Source organism: Sus scrofa, chromosome 12, assembly GCF_000003025.6.
Source record: "Sus scrofa isolate TJ Tabasco breed Duroc chromosome 12, Sscrofa11.1, whole genome shotgun sequence".
Taxonomy (NCBI): domain Eukaryota; kingdom Metazoa; phylum Chordata; class Mammalia; order Artiodactyla; family Suidae; genus Sus; species Sus scrofa.
The window spans coordinates 53,530,826-53,553,616 of record NC_010454.4 but is presented as its reverse complement, the minus strand read 5'-3'; the positions used below and the strand labels follow the sequence as shown (position 1 = coordinate 53,553,616).

General features: G+C 46.2%; 1 protein-coding gene and 1 long non-coding RNA gene across 6 annotated transcripts; both read left to right on the top strand.

Annotated features, from left to right (window-relative positions):
- Positions 164 to 5,304, top strand: RPL26 (ribosomal protein L26). 2 transcript variants are annotated; one of them, NM_001243458.1, is made up of 4 exons: positions 164 to 198; positions 908 to 1,080; positions 2,583 to 2,723; positions 5,135 to 5,304. In NM_001243458.1, exons 2-4 carry the CDS (start codon positions 913 to 915, stop codon positions 5,261 to 5,263), a joined length of 438 nt encoding a protein of 145 aa, NP_001230387.1. In that variant the 5' UTR covers positions 164 to 198; positions 908 to 912; the 3' UTR covers positions 5,264 to 5,304. The 2 variants fall into 2 exon arrangements, with proteins under 2 accessions (NP_001230387.1, XP_020921824.1); XM_021066165.1 differs by having other exon boundaries at positions 167 to 292.
- Positions 5,696 to 11,956, top strand: LOC102163526. Of its 4 annotated transcripts, none has more exons than XR_001304436.2 (4): positions 5,696 to 6,945; positions 7,290 to 7,528; positions 9,474 to 10,271; positions 11,789 to 11,956. It is a non-coding gene; the product is annotated as an uncharacterized LOC102163526 (long non-coding RNA). The 4 variants fall into 4 exon arrangements; XR_001304437.2 differs by lacking the exon at positions 5,696 to 6,945 and having other exon boundaries at positions 6,963 to 7,528; positions 9,474 to 9,680; positions 9,777 to 10,271; XR_001304435.2 differs by lacking the exon at positions 5,696 to 6,945 and having other exon boundaries at positions 6,963 to 7,528; positions 9,474 to 9,965.

The following is a 22,791-nucleotide window of genomic DNA, read 5'->3' as shown; positions in this document are numbered from 1 at the left end:
GCAGTCCCTCACAGTTCCCCTCCGAGACACAAGAGGTCGGTAGTCATCAGTTTCGTTCCCAGTTTCCTCTCCGCCGTCAACGCCGTGCCTCTCTCGCTCCAAGAAACATCTGTCTCGCGAGATCTCTCGGAAACTTACACAACCGGAAGACGACTGTGGTTCTCTTCCCTTTTGCGGCCATCGCTGAAGCGCCAGCGGGTGAGAATTTCCCCGGACAGTGCATATAATCTGCAGCCATCCGTTCACGAGCACGGTGGCTCTCGATCCCGGGGACCTAGATCATGTTCTGGAGGTCGAGTAGCAGCCAGAGAGGGGGGCCAGGATGGTCTCGGCCTGTTTTTCCCCTATCCAAAGGGCCTCCGGGCTGGGGGAGGAGGAGAGAGACTTTGGGACTTGGAAACCAGCGCTAAAGGGGAGGGAGCCTGTTGCGATGGAATCTAGCCTGTGCAGTGTGGTTTCCGAAGTAATGATCTCCATATAGTTTCTTGGTAAATGTGCAGAACTTTCAGATCGCGTTCGCCCGTCAGACGCCTTTTTGGACTCGAGTTCTGTGCGTTTTCCAGGTTCGGGATGAGGAGCCTGGTTTCATTCATTGTGGAGGGGTTCAAATGTGCTCACACTCCGTAGGCTAACGTTGATTGGTCTTTCTAAAACGTGATTCTATTTAAATTGAGTTGTCAATCTGCTTTGCCCTAATTCAGTAGATGTAAGTCCTATCTTAGCTTCCTTACACAAGAAGTTTAAAACAAGTGTTGATAGTGGAAAGTTCTGTTTTGGTGGAGTTAAAGGATTTATGACAATTTCTGTGAGCGTTGTAAACGTTCGAGATGAAACTGTTGCAGTTACTTGTTTATAAACTGAGTGAGGTTTTGGCCGTGTAAGGGTTTACATTTAATTTTTTATTTAGCCAAAATGAAGTTCAATCCTTTTGTGACCTCCGACCGAAGCAAGAACCGTAAAAGGCATTTCAATGCACCTTCCCACATTCGCAGGAAGATTATGTCTTCCCCTCTTTCCAAAGAGCTGAGACAGAAGTACAATGTTCGATCCATGCCCATCCGAAAGGACGATGAAGTTCAGGTATGTGCTGTGTTCTTATCATCATAGCGGATGTCCCACACATTTGGCATAGACGGTGGACTGCGTTCTGCAAGGGACACATCTGAGACACTGGCTCCCAGAACACGGAGTAGAAAGATGTTGAGCCAGGGACTAAAGTATAAAAAGTGTGCTGCTTTCTTCACCTTTACTTTGGTGAAAATCAGTTGCCCCAAGTATCAGATGCAGTCATAGTTAAACAAAAGAAAGATGGCTTGGAACCATAACATTAGATTGGGGAGTATTTTTTTCTGGGTATGTTTGGTTGTTGAGGAGGCATTTGAGGACTAGTAAACAATTGTGTGTCTGAGTCAAAATCCAGACAGCAGGGTTAACGAATCTGACTAGCATCCATGAGGATGGGGGCTTGATCCCTGGCCTCACTCAGTGGGTTGCCGGCGTTGCTGTAAGCTGTGGTGTAGGCCAGCAGCTGTAGCTCGGATTGGACCCCTAGCCTGGGAACTTCCATATGCCAAAGGTGCAGCCCTAAAAAGACCCAAAAAATCCAAACTATAGAAGTCCTAACTGAATCATGTTTCATATGATTGTTTGCAAACACTAGTAAATAATTTGTCAAATCTATTTAAGTGAAATTTTCTATAAATGTTTCCTACCTGATTAAAAGATTCAAGCAGTCTCTAAAGCAACTTCATGTTAGCAACATTATTAAAGTTCCCAAATAGTGGTAGGGGTTGAGAACAGCCATTTGTCCCTTCTGTGCTGGTGCTAAAACTGCCAGGAGATTTGGGAGGCAGTCTTCTCTGCTTTCAAGATATTTTTACATGAGAAAGTCTGACCAGAAGGAAACATCTGTTCAGAAGCTGTTTAGTAAGCTGCCAATCACTGGGACTCCTGGGTAGAGAATGAAGTTAGTTAACCTTTGGGAAAGAACTGGTATGCTCCCTTAAATATTAGCTGCTGCCCACTCTCTGGCAGTGAATTGGACACTTTAATGGGTTGTGAATTAAATATTTTTGGCCTCTGGCCTGTTCCTTTTGAGATGGGGTGACAGTTTCCTTGTCAACTTGGTCAAAAAATCAAGGTGAGCTTGTTGGCTTCCTTTTTTGGCTGCCCCACAGCATATGGAGTTCCCGGGCCAGGCATCAAATCTGAGCCGCAGTTGCTACTTACACTGCACAGCAACCCTGCATCCTTAACCCACCGCACCAGGAACCTGTGTCCCTGCGTTCCAGAGATGCCACCAATCCCTTTGGACCACAGCAGGAACTGCCGATGGGTCGTCTTTTGTAGGGATGCTCCGGCCATCACTGGAGATTTATATGGAGTATAGTTTATTTGCAGGTTAGTTAAAGCCAAAGAGAGAATTACTGGCACGCTTCCATTAATGATTGGGTCTTTGAAAACTGGAAGGGCATATATATAGCCGCATAGAGGAAGTGATGTTTACCTGGTTCATAGTGTTCCCGACAGGTTTAATGTTCTCTTATCCACCTATATCTGCTATTTTTGAATTCTGCATTTAGGTTGTACGAGGGCACTACAAGGGGCAGCAGATTGGCAAAGTAGTCCAGGTTTACAGGAAGAAATACGTCATCTACATTGAACGAGTGCAGCGGGAGAAGGCTAATGGCACAACTGTCCATGTGGGCATTCACCCCAGCAAGGTGGGTGTTCTTGAGGTTTTTGCGGATGCTTGACGGGAGGAGGCAAGCACAGCAGTTATTGGCAAATTGCTTGTTTGCAGAGCAATCCCATCTGAAGAGATTTTAGGTGTGCTGCAAAGCAGTCATAAAGCCAATACTGTATTTGAATTGAGTGTTCTAAATTTTTATGAAGTCAGGCTGTCTTTAACATTCTGTATGTATATTTATGTACTTTTTCCTTAAAAGCTATTAGTAAACTGATTCATCAATCTAACAATGGATAGGTCTTAAAATCTAGGAAATACAGTAATTTTTAGATGACATAGAGCTGGTACCCTGTGTATTAAACAGAATTGAGTAAAAGGTAAGGCAAGCTTTACAGCCCTGGCGAGTAAGTAAGAAGCCATTTGCAGATGGGGAAAGTCTAGGGCTTAGAGGCTAGAGCCTACTGCTAGTGATATCAGTCAAGTGAAAATAGAAGGTATGGCCTCATCCTCATGTCTTGGTCCTTAATGTGAATTCTCCAATATTGCTTTCTCTAATTTCTCTCAATTCAAAGACAATTATGTTTGAGATAAAGGTAATAAATGCACTTGTGCCTGTTCAAATACTGAGGTGTTTGTCTCTTCAGATCTTATGTTGGCACCATGAATCTAAGCTTCAAACTACAGAAAAGTCAAAACACTCGCTAGTACAGAAAAACAGCTGCTGCCTATCTAGCGCCTAGAATTCAGCAAACATTCCTTCCCCCTCTTCCCTACCCTCGGTGTATCACAAGCATCCCAAAACTTCACCTCTGTCTACTACAATATGTATCTCCTGAGAGTGAGAACTTACCCATTCTTTGCTCGAATCATATTTTTTGCCCCCACCACTAGATGAGCTGTTGCCAAGGTCACCAACAGTGACAGTCAGTGACTGACTCCTAGAGTTTTTAGAACTTAAGGCAGCGTTTGACACAGTTGGCAGCTGGTCCTCCTCTTGGCTCAGTGAGTCATCTTCATCTCCATTATTCCAAAGAGACTTCAATATCCCGTTGACTATTTTGCGTTTCAACTTGGCTAGCTAATGGATACCTCAAACCTAACAAGTTTAAACTGGTTTTGTCCTTGAACCCTCAACATTTGCTACTGCATCACCCTCTGGCAGTGCTATCCTCCTGATGGCTCAGGCCACAGTGTCATATTGATTATTATATACCCCGTGTGGGGTGATAAGAACCATCAGTGTGGAGTTCCCATCGTGGCTCAGTGGTTAACAAATCTGACTGGGAACCATGAGGTTGTGGGTTCGATACCTGGCCTTGCTCAGTGGGTTAAGGATCCGGTGTTGCCTTGAGCTGTGGTGTAGGTCACAGACATGGCTTGGATCCCAAGTGGCTGTGGCGAAGGCCAGTGGCTACAGCTCCGATTGGACCCCTGGCCTGGGAACCTCTGTATGCCACGGGTGGGGCCCTAAAAAGACAAAAAAAAAAAAAACCATCAGTGGCCTGCAAGACAACCTGATCTCCAGTCACCAGCTATTTCTTGCCGTCGTCCTATCCCACTCTCCACGTTCTAGCCTGATGGCATCTGCTGCTCCTACAGCCATGACAACTTGCTAGAATTGAAAATTCAGTTCCCAGGTCTACTGAAGCAGAATTTGGGGGCGGGGACCCAAGGGTCTATTTTTTAAATGTCACTAGACACCCAAACTTACACAAGTTCTCCTGTCTCTGGACCTTTATGCTTGCTGTTCTCTGGAGCACTCTTAGCCCTTCTCATCAGGTCTCTGTTCAAATGTAGCCCTGTCACTGGGGCCATACCTGACCACGATACAATGCGTGGAGCCCCTGTGCTCCAGCATTCCATTTACCGGCTAGAAGCTCCGTGGCGGCAGAGGTCGTCTTCTGGGTGCCCTGCTCTATTTCCAGACCTCATTCAGTGCTCTCTTCCCACTTGCCACACCTTCCTTCATAAGACCAAAATTTAGCATAGTCTAGGTGTCCTAGTGACTAGATCTGTTGCAATAAGACCTGTTAAATGACTTCACTAAAGCTTTCTGCACTGAAGTATATGTGGAGGCTACATTTAATTTCCAATCTACAGTTCTAAAGTTACTATAGAAACAAAAATGTGTACAACTTGGTTAGCTTATAAACCCGAGATTAGAGTAGAAAAGATGGTAAATTTTACAGTAGAAAAGCTGATTTTGCAATGAAGCACAGAAGAGGATGGGCCCTGATGCTGCACTGCCTTCTTTGTTGGCTGAGCATTAGGGAACACAAGCCAGGCTTGTTTGGGGTTCAGGAATCCCCCACACTCTGGCACTGATGTGTTACGGTGGCCACTACCACAGGTCAGGAAATGGGACTGAATATTGGGCCTTCCATGTGTTCTGTATTGCTCATTATCTATTTAAAGCTTAGAAGTGTTTTTCTTATTTTCCTGCAGGTGGTTATCACTAGACTAAAACTGGACAAGGACCGCAAAAAGATACTTGAACGTAAAGCCAAATCTCGCCAAGTAGGAAAGGAAAAGGGAAAATATAAGGAAGAAACCATTGAGAAGATGCAGGAATAAAATAATCATGTATAGAACTTTCATTAAAAACCTAAAATGAAGAGTCTCTGTTTATGTCTGGTACTTTTGAACACTGTCTAGTTTCCAGTGGGTCAGTTTTCAGAGTGCAGGTGATACTGGCTATCTAGGAGCAGACTACCCGTTTTGTGGCTTGATCCCACTAAGAAAAGTACTGTTTAAGAGAGCTGGTTTTTTAACCAACTTTGAGCATCAGCTCTTTAATAATTTTTTTTTTTTTAATCTGGCTCTTCATTTGTTTATTTATTTATTTTTGTCCTTTTTGCCATTTCTTGGGCTGCTCCCACGGCATATGGAGGTTCCCAGGCTAGGGGTCTAATCAGAGCTGTAGCCGCCGGCCTACACCAGAGCCACAGCAACGCGGGATCTGAGCCAAGCCTGCAACCTACACCACAGCTCACGGCAACGCCAGATCCTTAACCCACTTAGCGAGACCAGGGATCGAACCCGCAACCTCATGGTTCCTAGTCGGATTCGTTAACCACTGCGCCATTACGGGAACTCCAGCTCTTTAATAATTTAAATGCTTCCTTTCAACCAGTATTTCTGGAATTAGGGCTAATAAAATTGTGGTGTGTTTTGTTTTGAGCAGGCAGCAGCAATTCTGGGATGTAGTGAAATAGCCAAGGGCCCCCTTTACTAGCTTGTTTTGTGCACTGGTGTTGCGTGAGTGCCGTTAGAACCAAAACAAATCATTAAGTTACAATGAGAAGCAAAAAGTGTTCATCTAAAAATGCAGGTTCTGGAGTTCCCGTCGTGGCTCAGCAGTAAAGAACCCGACTGTTGTCCAAGAGGACGCGGCTTATCCCTGGCCTTGCTCAGTGGGTTAAGGATCCGGAATTGCCCGGAGCTGTGGTGTAGGTCGCAGACTTGGCTGTGATATGGTGTGGCTGTGGAACACGCTGGCAGCTTCAGCTCTGACTGGACCTCTAGCCTGGGAATTTACATATGCGGCGGGTGCGGCCCTGAACAGATTAAAAATAAAAATGCAGGTTCTCTTAGGACTGACAGGGTGCAGAATACTGGTAACACCTGTGTGTCTCCGCCCTTCCTCACTTTAAGCATCTAAACCCGCGGGACAATGAATGCGGTTTACTTTCCAGGGGAGGCGTGCACTTACCTGGGAGCCTTTACAACAACGAATGGGACTGGGTAACCGAGTTTGCCGCCTGAGACTTGAGGTAGTGCCTGGCTTAGCCAAGGTCACGTCTCCGCCGGCCCCAGGTGTCACCTTGGAGCCCTTACTCACCCGCAAGCTGGGCAGCGCCCGGAAGCAGCGTTACGAGCGGAGAACAAGTATACGGCTTCTTCCCGGCCCGGCGTCTGCGGGCCGCCCCTCAGGCGGGGCGGGGCTTCCGGTCAGCACGGAGCCACTTCCGGCGCGGTCGGCCGCGGGAACCCCGGCGGGGCGGGGCGGAGAGCTGCTGCGGTGGGTGGGGCGTGCTCCCGACCTTGGGGCTGATGCATCCCTCTGCTTCCAAGTGTCGCGGTCATGCAGAACTACCTGATCGGTCGTCTCAGGCCTCTCTCTGCTCCCTTGCGGGCCTGGTTTACTTATTCAGCGGAACTGGCCCCCTTCGGAGGAGTGGGCGGGGCCCGGTGTGGAGCCGGGCGCGGTGGTGCAGAGGCCGCGGTAGTCAGGGGAGGATGGCGGTACAAAGGAGGTGATGTCCGAGCCAAGGCTTTTTTTTTTTTTTTTTTTTTTTTTTTAGCCAGGTCTTTAGGACTAAGCGGGAGTTTGCATTGTGGAACGTGCGGGGACGCTGTATTAACTGGTTTATCTGCATTACCACCGAGTCTTCCTAACAACTCGTGTTGGAGACTAGTATTCCATTTTATAGTTGGGGAAACTGAAGCCTTAGCAACTGCCCAGCTTACGCCCACAGTACACGATAGAGTCAGAAATTGACTTCCCAAGCCTAGTCTCTTAATCATACCTGTGCACTGCCTCTCTACTACACCTAAAACCTGTGTTTTACAAATGTCCTTTCAACACCATTTGTCTCAGCTCTGTATTCGTCGGCCCTCTGGGGGATACAGCGAGGTAGAAGCCTTGGCCCCGTTCTGAACCAGTTGACCAAAAATCCCGAGCAAAGCGCTCCAGTGAGAGGAGGGAGAGACAGCTGTCAGCTGGAGCTGCTGAATGCAGCGCGAAGGATGGAAGGATGCTGATTTGAGCTGGGCGTGATTTGGAAGATCCAGGGAAGGACATTCCAGGTCCCGGACAGCCAAAGCGAAGTCTCACAGGTGGGTGAGAAAGGGAGTTCTTTCTCTAAACAAGCTCATTTCATCAGTTAGGCCACCAGCACAGGACACCAGGAAGCTGGCCGCCTTCCTTTGGGGCCACGTTTAGTTTTTTTCACTCTGTTTTAGAACAGGTGTTGAAACTCAGAAAACTACAGGGGTGGGCTGGTCAGGTGAAGAAGTTAGTAGTGTAGCTCCCTATCTAACAGGAGCTGCTACCCCTCCACTCCAGCCAGTTATAGCAAAGGAGCAAAGCTCACTCTGTGACAGCATCTTCCCATTTTCAAGAAAGCCAGAAATCTAGATTTTTTTTATGAAAGTTCCCAGTCTGTAATTATAGGTAAATCATTAGATTTTAAAAAAACACACACTGGATAAAATAACCAAAATAAATGTGTCAGGATTCCTGTTGTGGCTCAGCAGGATATCCCATGTTCTCTCTGTGAAGATGTGGGTTCAATCCCTGGCCTCAGTCACTGAGTTAAGGATCCAGCCCTGTGGTGTAGGTCTCAGGTGCATCTCAGATCTGGTGTTGTGGCTGTGGCTTAGGCCTGCAGCTACAGCTCCGATTCAGCCCCAACCCAGGGAACTTCCATATGCAGCAGGTGCAGCCGAAAAATTAAAAAAAAAAAAAAAATCTATTAGCCAGTCGTGGCCCTTGAGTTATGCTTTAGAATTTCATACTATTAGGAGGAAGTGGGATGGACTGGGAGTTTGGGGTTAGTAGATGCAAATTATTGCATTTGGAGTGGATAAGCAATGAGATCCTGCTGTATAGCACAGGGAACTATATCTAATCACTTGTGATGGAACATGATGGAGGATAATGCAAGAAAAAAGTATATATTTGTACATATATATATATATAACTGGGTCACTTTGCTGTACGGCAGAAACTGACAACATTGTAAATCAACTATTATAAAATTTTTTGAAAGAATTTCATAGTATAGTGTAAGGACCATTTCTCATATTAAAGACTGAGGTTTTTTTCGGAGTTCCCGTCATGGCACAGTGGTAAACGAATCCAACTGGGAACCATGAGGTTGCGGGTTCGATCCCTGCCCTTGCTCAGTGGGTTAATGCCATGAGCTGTGGTGCAGTTTGCAGATACAGCTCAGATCCTGCGTTGCTGTGGCTGTGGCATAGGCCGGTGGCTACAGCTCTGATTACCTAGCCTGGGAACCTCCATATGCCGCAGGAGCAGCCCTCAAAAGGCAAAAAGAAAGACTGAGGTTTTTTCAATTTTTGATAATAAAACTGTTTCCAGGATGTCTTCTCCATCCTTTTATAGGATGGAGATGAGGCATTTCCTTCCTGCATGGTTCCCTGAGGGGCCTCAAATAGCAGCCAATGCAGCCAGTCAGTTTCTGAGAGATGCTGGTTTCCCTGAGGAGTCTGGAAGGTGCTCTTCCTGGATCCCATTGAATTGAATATCTTGTGGTTTCATGTCTCTTCTGAGGACTGTAGAATGATAATAGATATTAGTTGGGAAACAAATGAATGTCAATGATTATGTCATTGATTATGAGGGGCTGGTTATGAAACAAGCTGTTGTTTTTTTCCTTTACTGCAGGACTTATCAGAGCCTTTAAAATGTCAGTTTGCACTGAGGATCCTGAGTTCAAGCTTAGAGTAAAGAGCATTTTACAAATAATGTATTTCTTCACTTCTGAAAAGCGTATTTTTCACATTTCAAAAATCTGGATGTGTTCACTTATATAAGGCCTCTGTTTCAACTCTCAAAAGAAAATTGTCATCAAGTCAGTGGTTTTATGGCCAGTAGTGCATTAGAATCAGGAATATTCCATGGTTAACCAGAGAGGCTAAGCAAGGGAATTCAAAAGCCTTTTTTAGCGGAGGACCTTCAGGACCTGGAAACAGGCTCGGCTTAACCAAGACTCTTGCTCAGAGCTTCTAAATGTTTCCATCTTTCTCCGCTTCGCAGGATTCTGCCCTGCCCTTCAGCTCTGCATCTGATGGCCAGCATCTGGGGGATCTTGTTTTCCTAAGATTGTTGGAATTCCTGTTATCATCATATGAAGTCTTCCCCTGGCGTCATCAGCTTCCTGTATCCAGGAGCTGTTCTAACTAAGGAACCTCAGTGCAGACACCTGAATATCACATTCTCTGCCTGAAGAATTCTCCGATCTTGGTAGAGTGTGGACCCTTTTGAGATCTTGCTTTTTGGCATGATCATTTCTGACATACCTCTGTGTCCATTGGTGTAATTTTTTCTTTTTGGAAACAGACTGAGCTGCTTCTGCCCAGAGCCATCAAGGCTGTACCTGAAACTGTCTCCTGACCTTGGAGTGCTCAAGTTCACATGGACTCTCCACTTTGTTCTGGAGATAGGTGGGCTCCGGCTCAGGCAGCATCAAGACAAGCCAGGCCTGCAGACCTCCCCAAGGGACAAAAGCCCTCCTCCTCACCCACGAAGGTGGGCTCATCCTGCTGGATATGAGACCTTCCCTTTACCTCTGCTATCTTTTCTCTGTGTAAGATTCACATGACTCCCGCTCAGTCATGGATGTGGGCACGCCTCCGTGCCCGGGACCTCCACCGTCTCTTCCCCAGTCCTGCTGCAACTGCTCCGTAGCCCAGGCCCCACGACATAACCGTCCCTGTGGCAGCAGCTGGTAGATAAGACCAAAGGATATGACCAAAGATTGGAAGGGTTAGGCCTCTCAGGAGGATTGCCCCAGGGGCGCGATGCTGGCAGGTTATGAGAACGAGATGCCTCAGGGTAAGGACCCAGCCTTCACTTACTAATCCTGTAAATGATGGAGAAGGGAAATCCAGCGTTTAAAAATATCCCACCACGGAGTTCCCGTTGTGGCACAATGGGATTGGCAGCATCTAGGGAGCTCTGGGACACAGGTTCTGTCCCAGCCCAGCACAGTGGGTTAAGAATCCAGGGTTGCCGAAGCTGTGGCTTAGGTTGCAACTGCAGCTCAGATCGGATCCCTGGCCTGGGAACTCCATATGCTGCAAGGCAGCCAAAAAAAGAAAACAAACAAAAACTATATATATATGTGTGTGTGTGTGTGTGTGTGTGTATATATATATATATATATATATATATATATATATATAAAATCCCACTGCTTGCTCCATGAGTCCCCTAAAATGAAGATAAGACTCCAGCCAAGAAATTAAGTTGATTTGGGAAAAACTAAAAATCCCTCCTTGGTGTTATAACTTCAAGTTCAGTTTACTGTTATTATGTAGTGCTTTCTAGCAATATTTTCCCATTTATATTATTTTTAAAAGAAATGGAATTTCCCTGGTGGCCTAACAGGTTAAGGATCCCGCATTGTCACTGCTGTGGATAAGTGACAATGCTGTGGTGTGGGTTTGACCCTTGGCCCAGGAACTTCTGCATACCATGTCCAAAAAAGCCCATTATTGCCTTAGAGATTTCCAATTATCTCTCCAGTTTGATTAACAAAAACTGGTTAATTAGGTTTCACTGTATGAGCTAAGGAGTTTCATTATTCTGTTTGCCTAAAATCTAAAATTTGTACTACATATTTGCATATATATATCTTACATATATGTATTTGTATATTTGTATTGTGCCTTTGTATTTGTATATATCTTTTTTTTTTTTTTTTTTTTTTTTTTTTGTCTTTTTGCCTTTTCTTGAGCCGCTCCCGCGGTATATGGAGCTTCCCAGGCTAGGGGTCCAATCGGAGCTGTAGCCACCGGCCTACACCACAGCCATAGCAATGTGGGATCCAAGCTGCGTCTGTGACCCACACCACAGCTCACAGCAACACTGGATCCCCAACCCACTGAGCAAAGGCAGGGATGAAACCTGCAACCTCATGGTTCCTGGTCGGATTCGTTAACCACTGCACCACGACGGGAACTCCTGTATTTGTATATATCTTATTTAAAATTCTCCTTAGAGTTCCTGTTGTGGCTCAGAGGGTTAAGAACAGCATAGCGTCCATGAGGACGCAGGTTCAATCCCTGGCCTTGCTCAGTGGGTTAAGGATCCGGCGCTGCTGCAAACTGCAGTGTAGGTCACAGATGTGTCTGGAATCCCACGTTGCTATGACTGTGGCCTAGGCAGGCAGCTGCAGCTCTGCTCCAATTTGACCCCTAGCCCAGGAACTTCCATATGCTGCAGGTATGACCCTAAAAAGAAAAAAAAAAAAAAAAGATGAAACATTAATGAGAAACTTTGGCAGGAAAGTCTTCCAGGTGGAATATCAGCGACTTTAACTTTGTTCTGTTTCTTTCTCCCTTTCTTAGGATCCTTCTTGCACTTCTCCATGACGAGATCTGGAAGGGACTCCCCTGGTGTCTCGAATACAAGGGAAATAGAGACACGTAACATGAGAGCAAAGGTTCCTTTTTTTTTTTCCTTTTTTTTTTTGGTCTTTTTGCCTTTTGAGGGCCGCTCCTGCGGCATATGGAGGTTCCCAGGCTAGGGGTCTAATCAGTGCTGTAGCCACCGGCCTATTGCCACAGCCACAGCAACGCAGGATCCGAGCCGCATCTGCAACCTACATCACATCTCACGGCAATGTCAGATCATTAACCCACGGAGCAAGGCCAGGGATCGAACCCGAAACCTCATGGTTCTCAGTTGGATTCGTTAACCACTGTGCCACGACGGGAACTCCCGGGAGCAAAGTTTCTTCTCAGCGTAACAAAATTAGCTGACAACAGCAGTTGCAATATCACGTGGTATTTTCCAAAGAAAATTACTCTCAAGCAGTCTGGGAAGTCAACAAAGCTAAGGAGAAGGGGAGGAAGTCATCACGTGGCTTATCGCCAGGCAGCAAAATAGGACGTGATCTCTGTACAAGGCACAGAGAAACTTGCCATGGAGAAAGAGCTCAAATACGGTACCACGTGCATAAGGAAGAGCTGTTGGCCATGCTTCACGATACACATCCCAACACTGGGCATGGCGGGCAGACGTGCAGCCTCAAGGAGCTGCAAGGGAAATACGGCAGTGTCACCAAAGAAGTCATTGTCTTATATCTGACACTGTGGAAACAGTGCCACCAGAAGAACGCAGTACCCAAGAGAGGCCTTGCACCCAAGCCCATGCCCTTTAAGGACGTTGACTCCAGATGCCCAGTTGAAGTGCTTGAGATGCAGTCCAGTGCTGATGCTGAGTTCAAGTTTATTTTGTGTTACCCGGACCGCTTGACCACGTTTATCACTTTACAGCCATTAAAAGCCAAAGAGGCCCACGAGGTGGTCTGTGCCCGCTCGGATGTTTTCACAATTCTTGGTACAGCTAGCATGTTGGAGTCGGCCCATGGCGTGGAGCTCCCAAACCAGGTTGTTAATGAGCTCAGTGAGGCATGGCCAGACCTAAAGATCACCTCTCTGGTAAGTATCACCCTGGCCAAGGCCAGGGCTCCCTGAGCCAGCAAGCCATGATGTCAAGAGCATGCTCAGTGCCTGCTGCGGAGGCACCACTCACGTCCCTGGGCCGAAGGCCTGCCAGTCACGAGGAATCAAGCCTTTGATGTCTCCTTGCAGCAAAGTCCGCACGAGGCAAGGTTTGGTCATAAGGCCAAATTTGGACTCTATTCCTCGCACTTAGCCCTGGAGATGGAGGCTGTTTTACAGGCAGACGAAGAACTAGAAATTGCTGAAGAACAGCTCGAAAGCAGCCTGTGGATCAGACAGGAAGAAAGGGCTGAGGCTGGAGCAGACAGATCGGATATGGACAAGGACGTCATTCCCACCCCTCCCAAAGCTGCAGAGCCCAGCACCCACAAGGGGCCCCAGGTCTCCTATGCTGGGGAACAGACATCTCCTGGGTGGGCACTCACAGCACCTCTGGGCACCGTGTAGCCACCTGAGGACGGCTGCCAAGGCCCTGGAAGCAGGAGTGCAGGCCACACTCTCAGGAAAGCTGCCTGTGGTGGTCCTGGCTCGGAAGGGGACAGTGGCTCAGGTCTCTGATCTAGGGCTTCCCTAACAAACTGCCACCAACACGGAGGCTTAAAACAACTGGAGGCCAAAGGTCCGAAATCAAGGTGTCGGCAGGGTTCGCCCCCTCTGGAGGCGCCCAGGGAGACTCCATTCCATGCCTTTCTCCTTCCTCTGATGGGCCTCGCTTGGCTTAGAGTGGCACAGACCCAGTTTCGGTCTCGTCTTCACAGGCCTTGTCCCCTCTGTCGGTGTGAGTGCTCCTTCTCTCTCTCTCACAGGACACCTTTGGACACCAAATCTATGTCGTTGGATTCGGGACCCACCCGAATGGGGGCTGATCTCATAGTGAGATCCTTACCTTCATTTCATCAGCAAAGACCCTTTTCCCAAGTCAGGTCACATTCACGGGTGCTAGGGGTTTGGACCTGGTTCTGCCAACTGTATACAGTCCGTAGGAGAGTATATTTGCCTGCAGAACATGACTGATGGGATCTGAAGCCTGGAGAGCTGGCGGGACTGCCCTACGTATATCTAGTACCTATTCCTGCCCTGCCCGTTACGGCCACTCAGACACATAAACCAAAGCCGGGGGCACTGGAGAAAAAGATATACGTGAAAGACAAATAGTGAAAAGAAAAGAGGTTGATCGGAATGGCTCCTGTGGCACCAGGACACAGGTTTGATCCTGGGCTGGCACAGTGAATAAAGGATCCAGCGGTGGTCACAACGGAGGCATAGGTCACAACTGCAGCTCAGATCTGACCCCTGGCCTGCAAACTCCATATGCCACAGGGCAACCAAAAAAGAAAGAAAAAAGAGGTTGATCTAACATGCCCCAGAGACTGGCTGCCCCGGCAGCCTCAAGAGAAACCTGATGTGCCATCCCCGCCCCCAGGATGGCACACACAGGGATGATTGCCTGAAACATAGTTTAAAAGTAGGTCGAAATTAAGGCATGGCTGGGATTTGGGTCTGAGCCTGCCAATTTTCTCTGCCTCAAACACAGCACAGCATGTTGTATTCCTGGAACGGGTCAGTGCACTGCAGGAAGTGACCAAGAGCAAGGGAAACAGCTTGGGACTCTGGAGCAAGATGTAGAAGTTGGCCTGAGGTCATGCGCCAACCAGAGAAGAATAGAGCCAGGGCCAGTCTGGGTCAGAGTTCAGAGTAAAGGGAAAGAGGACGCCAGACGGACTGTCTATTCAGGGATGGAAATGCATGGAGGTATAATGCAAGAAAAAAGGAACATTTGTTTCTATTATCTTTGCATATAGATTGAACATGGGTCATCTGGTAGCGGAGAACTACAACATGAATCAACTATTTAAGATATATATTTTTGTAGAATTTCATTGTTTTTTTTAGTATAGTGTAATGGGACCATATCCATATTAAAAACTGGGTTTTTTTTCGGAGCAGGTCCTGATGGCTCCAGTGGTAAAGATCAACTGGGAATCACGAGGTGCGTGGTCATCCAGCAATCTTTCATCCGTGTGAGCTTGCATCTGCCATTGCATGTTGCTGATTCAAGTCTAAGCTGGTATCAGGAATGTTTGTTCGAAGGATGTAGCTTAGTCATGTGAAGATCTGTTGCTGCCTATTTCATTTTTTTGTCTCGGAGTTGTTCATGCACATTGTGGCAACAGAATCATAGCCATGGGTGGGGTGGATGCCACTGCTTTCCGGGGGTGCTAACAGTTGAGCGGACATTCCTCTGCTTGTGGGAGGTTGAGATGGAGCTGACCATGCGTTCTTCTTAGCAACAGAGCCGTGGCAAATAACAAAAAAAAAAAAAAAAAGCATCTAAGAAGACTTCTTATAAACCTCTGGATATCTAGCGTGTCTTGAAAAGTTGGAAGATCTGGCTCCGCAAGGCCACATTTTTGCATGGCAGTAAATGAGTGAAGTTGTCACCCCCAGGAGGCGGGCCAGGCCTGCATTCTGTACGTGGCCACTATCTGGGCCATTCAGATTTTTTGCATTTGCAATCCTGTAGCCCATTGCTAAAGAAAGGCAGATGAAGTCAGAGTAGGAGTAAGGGCCAGAAACAGACCCATCCAATTATTTAGGAATTTATGATAAAAGTGGCATTTCACCTCTGTATTATTCGGTTAGTGGTGCTCATCAGTTATATCTCAATAAATTAAACAGCGATGCTGGATCAAGTAGCTGTCCATCCGGAGGAAAAAAAAAAGTTGATCTTTTAAAACTATAAAAATATTGGGGGGAAAATAGATTTTTGTGATCTTGGAATGGAGAAAGCCATAAAAGAAAAAGTTAATAGGAGTTCCCGTCATGGCTCAGTGGTTAACAAATCCGACTAGGAACCATGAAGTTGAGGGTTCGATCCCTGGCCTTGCTCAGTGGGCTAAGGATCCGGCATTGCCTTGAGCTGTGGTGCAGGTTGCAGACGTGGCTTGGATCCTGCATTGCCGTGGCCCTAGCGTAGGCTGGCGGCTACAGCTCCGATTCGACCCCTAGCCTAGGAAACTCCATATGCCACGGGAAGCAGCCCTAGAAAAGGCAAAAAAAGACAAAATAAAAACAAATAAAAGAAATCTCTCGGGTCAGGAGAGGCAGAAATTGCCACACTCTACTCAAGACAGCAGCGCTGGCTTCCTGGGGCTGGCATAACACACTGCGTGGCTTAAGCAACAGAAATTTATTGTGTCCCAGTTCTGGAGATCACAAGTCTGAGGCCAAGATGTCAGCAGGGTTTGCTCCTTCTGAGGACTGAGGGAGGGTGTGTCCCACGGCGCTCTCCTCCGTTCCAGCAGCCTCAGATGCTCCTCGGCTTGTAGAGGACTTTCTCCCACGCCCTCATTGCATCTCTCCGTGCGTGTCTGTCTCAGTGTCCAAATGTCCCCTCATCATAGTGGATTAGGGCCCACCCTTAATAACCTCACTTTAGCTAGATCATCTGCAGAGACCCTAATTTCCAAATAAGGTCACATTCACAGGTACTAGGCTTAGGATTTCAGTGTCTTTGAGGTGACACTCTTCAACCCATAGCAGCAGCCAATCAGAAAGTTTTTGGAGAGTTAGTTTTTATGAGGCATGGCAACAAGTCCTAAAGTCTTAGATGACTTACAAAAAACCCCTCCCCCATACAGGGGTTCCCAGGTGGCACAATGGGTTCAGGACCCAGCGTTCTCACTGCTGTGGCATGGGGTCCATCCCTGGTCCTGGAACTTCTGCACGCCAAGGGTGTGGCCAAAAACAAAACAACAATCCTGTGGAAACAACACTCACAAGGGCAGATTTATTTGAACAGAAAATAGAAGAAATGAGTACCAGTTACAAACATCATGCAAATCTCCAATATCAATTCTTGAGAAAGATCTTAATTTAATAACTTGTCCAAATAGATTATTTGGCTTAGTTTTATGATGCAAAACAGTATTGCTCCCTTTGCATCTGCTGCAGAGGGAATGTTGCTATATCTTTTTGCGACTCCTTTTTTTAATTATGAAGACTTGCTTTTTTTTTTTTTTTTTTTTTTTTTTTTTTTTTTTTTTCTCTTTAGGGCCACACCTGTGGCATATGGAGGTTCCCAGGCTAGGGGTCAAATCCACTGCTGGCCTACACCACAGCCACAGCAATGCCAGATCTGAGCCACGTCTGCAACCCACACCACAGCTCAAGGCAATACTGGATCCTTAACTCTCTGAGCGAGCCCAGGGATCGAACCTGCAACCTCATGGTTCCTAGTCGGATTCATTTCTGCTGCTCCCTGACAGGAACTCCCTGTTTGACTATTTTAGATCCTTCACGTCAGTGGAATCGTGCAGTAAGTGCCTTATTTGATTTAGCATCATCAGGTCCCCAAGGGTCATCCATGTTGTCACATGTAGCAGGATTTTTTCTTTTTTAAGGCTGAATTAAATGCCACTGTATGTACATAGCTCTTTGTCTTTATCCATTCATTCTCCTGTGTGTAATTACTTAGGTTGTTTCCACATCTTGGTTATTGTAAATAACGCTGCAGTAAACCTGGATATTCAAATGAAAATCCTGATTTCAATTATTTTGAATAAATATGTACAAGTGGGATTGCTGGATTTTACAGTTTTTTAATTTCTATTTTTAATTGTTTTGGCTACCAGGCACACAGAAGTTTCCAATCCAGGAACCCAACTTGCACCACGGCAGTGACAATGCCGGATCCTTAACTGCTGCCACCAAGGAACTCCTATTTTAATTTCTTTTTTTTTTTTTTTTTTTTTGGCTGCACCCACAGCACATGGAAGTTCCAGGGCAAAGGATCAAATCTAAGTCACAGCTATAGCATCACTGGATCCTTAACCCACTGTGCTACAGTGGGAACTCCCTATTTTTAATTTTTTGAGGAAACTCCATGCTGTTTTTTGTTTATTTGTTTTGTTTTGTGTTTTGTCTTTTCTGGGGCCGCTCCCGCGGCATATGGAGGTTCCCAGGCTAGGGATCCAATCAGAGCTGTAGCTGCCAGCCTATGCCAGAGCCACAGCAACGGGGGATCCGAGCTTTGTCTGCAACCTACAGCACAGCTCACGGCAACACCGGATCGTTAACCCACTGAGCAAGGCCAGGGATCGAACCCTCAACCTCAAGGTTCCTAGTCGGATTCGTTAACCACTGTGCCACCACGGGAACTTCTCCATGCTGTTTTAAGAGCAGCTACATCATTTACATTCCCACCCAAATCGTACCAGAGTTTCAATTTCTCCACATCCTTGCCAATACTTATTTCTTGTTTGTTTTTTGATAATAGCATTCCTAACAGGTGTGAGGGTTTTGTTTTTTTCTTTTATCTTTTTTTAAATGGAAGGATAGTTGATTTACAATGTGTCAGTTTCAGGTGTACAGCAAGATGATTCACATTTTTTCAGATTCTAAGCACATTTTTTTCAGATTCTTTTTTTTTTTTTTTTTTAGAGCCGTACCTGCAGCATATGGAGGTTCCCAGGCTAGGGGTCCAATCGGAGCTACAGCTGCTGGCCTACACTGCAGCCACAGCAATGCAGGATCCGAACCACCTCTGCGACCTACATCACAGCTCAGGGCAACACCAGATCCTTAACCCACTGAGCAAAGCCAGGGATCGAACCCACAAACTCATGGTTCCTGGTCAGATTTGTTTCTGCTGCGCCATGACTGGAACTCCCAGATTCTTTTCCATTCTAGGTTATTATAAAGTATTGAATATAGTTCCCCGTGCCATACACTAGGTCTTTGTTGTTATGTCGCTGTGGTTTTTATTTGCATTTCCATGACGACTAGTGCAACGAGCATCTTTTCAGGTATCCTGCCACCTATTTGTATGTCTTTCAAGTCCTTTGCCTATTTTTCAACCTTTTTGGTTTTTGGCTATTGAGTTGAAGGAGTTCCCTAAATACTTTGGGTATTTACCTTTATCACATACATGGTTTGCAAATATTTTGAGAGAAGATGGGAGACTCAGAGATTGATGCTTTCGTGAATATTTTCCAGTTACAACTTTATCAAAACTAGCTTTATAGTGTAGGAGAGAATCTGCTTTTTTGCAGCTCTGGGAAAAAAGAAACATTTGCTTCTGCTATTTCTGAGATCTTATTCCCAGTTGCTTTCTGAAGCTAAACATTGGAATGTCACTAGTTAGCACACAGATGGGGAGGTGTCTGAGAAGTTCAGACAAACTCTTGCTTCCAAATTATTCAGCATGCTTTCTGGACATTTGTGCAACAGACCACTACAGCATGGTTTGCAAAGATGAGTTTCAAACACTGTGTGGGCCAGTAACCTCTGCACAAACCTTTTCAGATTTGGTGGCTTTGGGTTACAGAATTTTAGGAGGAAAGGTTGAGAGGGTTGTTTTTATATATGTGAATATACATCTTTTGTGGAAATTGTTTAGAAACCTGAGATACATTCATTTATTTATTTACTAATTTATTTGTCTGTCTGTCTTTTCAGGGCCGCACCCATAGCACATGGAGGTTCCCAGGTTAGGGGTCGAATCAGAGCTATAACTGCTGGCCTGCGCCACAGCCATGGCAGCTCGATCTGAGTGCGACCTACATCACAGCTCTGTGACCTCAGCTCACAGCAACGCCGAATCCTTAACCCACTGAGCCAGGCCAGGGATCGAACCTGCATCCTCATGGTTACTAGTCAGATTCATTTCCACTGAGCCACGATGGCGGAAACGCCAAGAAACCTGAGATACACTTAAATATAAAAGGCAAGACCCCTCTGTTGTTAAAAGTTAGCCGCTGATGGCAGAATTTTATCTCTGGAATCTCCTGAATTTTGTCCAGAATTCTATTCCTGTGAATTATTGAAACTGGGCTTCTTTCTTCAGTCTCTGGTTCCACTTTATTGTTGTTATCTTGGCACTAATCTTTGTTTACCCAGGTTCTGACATTTTTACCCCAGAATTAATTACCCCAGATGTCTGCTCTTCTGTGTTTTCCAAGCAAACAAAGTAGGCAGGAAATATGAGCTTCCTGAGCAAACTGGCTTTCTGTTTTAATATGAGGCTTTGCTTCTTAGAAACTTATTCATCTTATGTCTACACTTCTTATTTATAATTTATTAAATATTATATATATTTCGGGTTTGCAGCTAATTATATGTTATCCTTTAACATTTGAAATCTGGTCCTGTTATCTTGCCTTTTGCTTCCCCAAATCTCCTTGGTAGAGTTTTCCTCTTCCATTTAATCTGAACTGCTACAACCTTTCTATCACGTAGCTCCTTGCTCAGAATAACCCTCCACACATGCAACTTTGGTCTAGGGTTTCTTTTCACTTTTAGACGCCTCCCTTGACGTGAGCAGCAGCGGAGTTCTGATCAGCCTCCCCTCCTTGGGTTTTGCACAGACGGGGCATTCAGTGACCAGATGTTTGCCTCCCCCTCCCCCACTCCATCTCAGCCCTGTGTGTGCTGTTCTTTGGAAGCTGTCCCCTCTCCCCGTGCCTTTCTCCCAAGGCAGTGACGTAAATCCTGGAAATGGCTGCCTTACACGCAGGAACCACTAAGCTCTTGCCTTAACACATAACCCAGATCACCAGCTGAGCTATTCACTCAGCTGCCTCCCAGTCCTAAAATACTGCCTCTGCCCCAGGTGGGGTGGAGGGAGTCAGTCCCGACACCTGGAAACCGCCATCCTTCCTCCCCTCCAATGCAGGTACACTCTGTATCAGAGAGCTTCCTTGAAATCCATCTTCTTTTTTTTTTTCCTTTTTAGGACCTCATCTGCAGCATATGGAGGTTCCCAGGCTAGGGGTCCAATTGGAGCTACAACTGCCGGCCTACACCACAGCCACAGCCACAGCCACAGCAACAAGGGATCCAAGCCGCGTCTGTAACCTACACCACAGCTCAGGCAACGCTGGATCCTCAACCCACTGAGCGAGGCCAGGGAGTGAACCCGAAACTTCATGGTTTCTAATCAGATTCGTTTCCGCTGCGCCAGGAAGGGAACTCCCTGGAAATCCATCTTCAATCTTGGCTTTTCCTCTTCCATCTCTCCTCACCCACCCACTGCTCTAGCCTGTGGGTGTCATTCATTCATGCAACATGCGGATGGGGCCAAGCAAAGTTAACAGCCCCAGTATGGGTACAAATACTAGTGCCTCCTCATATGTTGCACTGAGAACACATTTCTGTGAAATTAGCTTTTTTCTTTCTTTCCTTTTTTTTTTTTTTTTTTGCCCTACCCATGGCATGCAGAATCAAATGCAAGCCACAGCAGTGACTGGAGCCATAGCAGTAACAACACCAGGTCCTTAACCCACTAGGCAACCAGGGAACTCCCTGTGATATTTCTACCAAGAATGTGTTACCCAAATGTAATTATGAAGAAACATGAGACAAACCCAGATTGAGGGAGATCCTATGATATAACTGGTCCATGTCAGGAATGCAAAGACTGAGAAACTGACCCAGTTAAAGTAGGCTAAAGAGACATGGCAACTGCATACAATGCATGATCCAGGATTTTCTTTCATAGTGAACATCGCTGGGGCAATTGACAAAATCTGAATACTATCTGAAGATCATATTATTATATCAAAGTTAATTTCCTAATCTTGACACTCGTACTGTGGTCACAGAGAGAATGTCTTTGTTTTTAGGAAATACACATTGAAGTGTAAGGAGTAAAGAAGCATCACGTCTCAACTTATTTTCAAATGGTAAAGAAAAAGAAGTGTCTGTGTGTGTGTGTGTGTGTGTGTAGAGATGGAGGAGGGAGAGATACAAAGCAAACGGAGAAGTGTTAACATTTGAGGAAATCTGGGTGAAGAATATAAAGGAATATTGTTGTAATGTTCTTGCAACTTCTCTGTAAATCTGAAATTATGTCCTGCCCCCAGGCCCCGCCTAATTTTTTTTTTTTTTTGGCCACACTCGTGGCACATGGATGTTACCAGGCCAGGAATCCAACCCAAGCCACAGTAGTGACAATGCCGATCCTTAACTGCTAGATCCCCAGGGAACTCCCCTGACCATTTTTTTTTAAATGTTCAGAGTCCCACCAAGAGGAGAGACAGCTTTGCCTCCTCGAGCCCAGTCCTTAGGTCTTGGGGCCTGTGCAGATGGAGACGGAGGGCAGTAACTTGGGTTTGCAGAAGCAGGAGTCCATGCAGGCAGCCTTCATACCATGATGCAGATCTCAAAGGTAATCGGAAGCCCCCAGGCCCTGTGCTCTTTGCCCCTCTGCACACAAGTATATTCTAGGGATTCAGGAGAGTGTCATGTCTCAACAATCCCTGCTCAGATAAACAGACCCAGAGCCAGAATTCTCACCAATACCAAGGACAGTTTCTATCCCACCTACCAGGCTTCCCCCTCAAACAGTAGTTCCCCACTGAGGACAAGTCTTCCTTCCCCTTAGCTGACTCCTTCAGTGACATGCCCTGCTGCCAAACAAAAGTTCTCAGCCTGTGTCTTTTTTTTTTTTTTCTTTTTCTTTTTACAACCGCACCTGCAGCATTTGAAAATTCCCAGGCTACGGGTTGAATCAGAGCTGCAGCTCCAGGCCTAAGCCACAGCCATAGCAACGTGGGATCTGAGCCACACCTGCAACCTATGCCACAGCTTGTGATAATGCTGGATCCTTAACCCACTGAGGGAGGCTAAGGATCGAACCCACCTCCTCACAGAGACTAGTTCTTAACCCACTGAGCCACAATGGGAACTCCCTCAGCCTGTTTCTAATGCGTCTTTTCATGGCTTGACAGCGCATTTCTTCGTATCACTGATCAATATGCCATGGAATGGATGTATCAGAGTTTATCCATTCATCTATTGATGGACTTTTTTTTTTTTTTTAAGGGCCGCACCCATGACACTTGGGGGGTCTCAGGCTAGGGGTCATTCCTACACCACGGCAA